General features: G+C 39.8%; 1 protein-coding gene across 1 annotated transcript in view; it reads left to right on the forward strand.

Annotated features, from left to right (window-relative positions):
* The window catches only part of KIAA0196 (KIAA0196 ortholog), a 97358-nt gene that overhangs the window by 61723 nt on the left and 34402 nt on the right, over positions 1-1233 (forward strand). The window contains exon 17 of the mRNA XM_011977288.1: positions 1081-1202. Coding sequence (XP_011832678.1) covers positions 1081-1202 — 122 coding nt within the window. The remainder of the gene's footprint in view (positions 1-1080; positions 1203-1233) is intronic.

The following is a 1233-nucleotide window of genomic DNA, read 5'->3' on the forward strand; positions in this document are numbered from 1 at the left end:
TAGCTGGGACTACAGGCATGTGCCACCATGCCTGGCTAATTTTGTATTTTTAATAGAGACAGGGTTTCTCTATGTTGGTCAGGCTGGTCTCGAACTCCTGACCTCAGGTGATCCGTCTGCCTCAGCCTCCCAAAGTGCTGTGATTACAGTCGTGAGCCCCCGCACCTGACCCTCCTTTCCTTTCTTTCCCTATAATTCATCTGTTGAAGAACACAGGGCCTTTCACCTTCAGTTGCTCCACAGTCCGGATTTCCCTGACTGAATGATCTTGACGTAGTTTAACGTGTTTCTCTGACTTTTGTGTTTTGCAACTCCCATTGCAGTTGTCTTATTTGAAATTTAAATATAATCAAAACCAGATGGAACCCATTAATTGCCTTTATGACTTTTTAAAATAATGGTTCTTTACAAATTAAAAGTAAAGGAAACAAGTCTCAGAGAATTCAGGGGAGTCTGTAAAAACCATTTGATGTTTTATGGATCTGGTAAGAGCCTTTTTTAAGGAATAACAAAAGCTTTTTCATTACAGATGAAATAATTAGCAAAATCAGCTTGTAGAGTTAGATAGCAGATTTGCTTTCCTATTTTATCTCCCTAATCCAAGAATGCTGAAAGAAAAGATAATTATTCAATTTACAGAGTGACCCAAACTCAAATCTAAGTTTGTTCATATGGATATAAGGTGCCCAGAAATAAAATCTAAAGGAAGAACATGCATCTGTAAATTCAGTCGTAGGTCCTTCATCCTGCCTTCCGGAAAAGGCACTTTTTACTGTTAATGCATTAATTAGAATGTGAGGCCATTTAAAACTTTCCTTATTCACCATCTTTGAAATGTCATGTTGTAAAATTATCATCATGAACTTTGCTGAAATAAACAGAGTCCTAAAAAGGTGACAGGTTTAATAATTCCATCCAAGCTGTGCAAGATCACAGGATCAGGAAAGGAAAAAAATTCACATCATTTAGTGAGGAGGTAGGAAAATGCTCCACTGCAGATTCTGGAGGCCATCTTTCCTCTGGATTTCATCAGGACTGAATTTTTCATAACTATCATTTAATACTTTGATTGGCACTTAGGTGGATCCAAAGCAGTTGCTGGAAGATGGAATAAGGAAAGAGCTTGTGAAGCGCGTTGCCTTTGCCCTGCACAGGGGACTGATATTCAACCCTCGAGCCAAGGTACCCAGGGACCAGAATGGGCCTGTCCTCTTCTCCGCCCAGCTTGCAGCA

The sequence above is a fragment of the Mandrillus leucophaeus genome, unplaced genomic scaffold (genome assembly GCF_000951045.1).
Source record: "Mandrillus leucophaeus isolate KB7577 unplaced genomic scaffold, Mleu.le_1.0 Scaffold177, whole genome shotgun sequence".
In the NCBI taxonomy this organism is placed as follows: Eukaryota; Metazoa; Chordata; class Mammalia; order Primates; family Cercopithecidae; genus Mandrillus; species Mandrillus leucophaeus.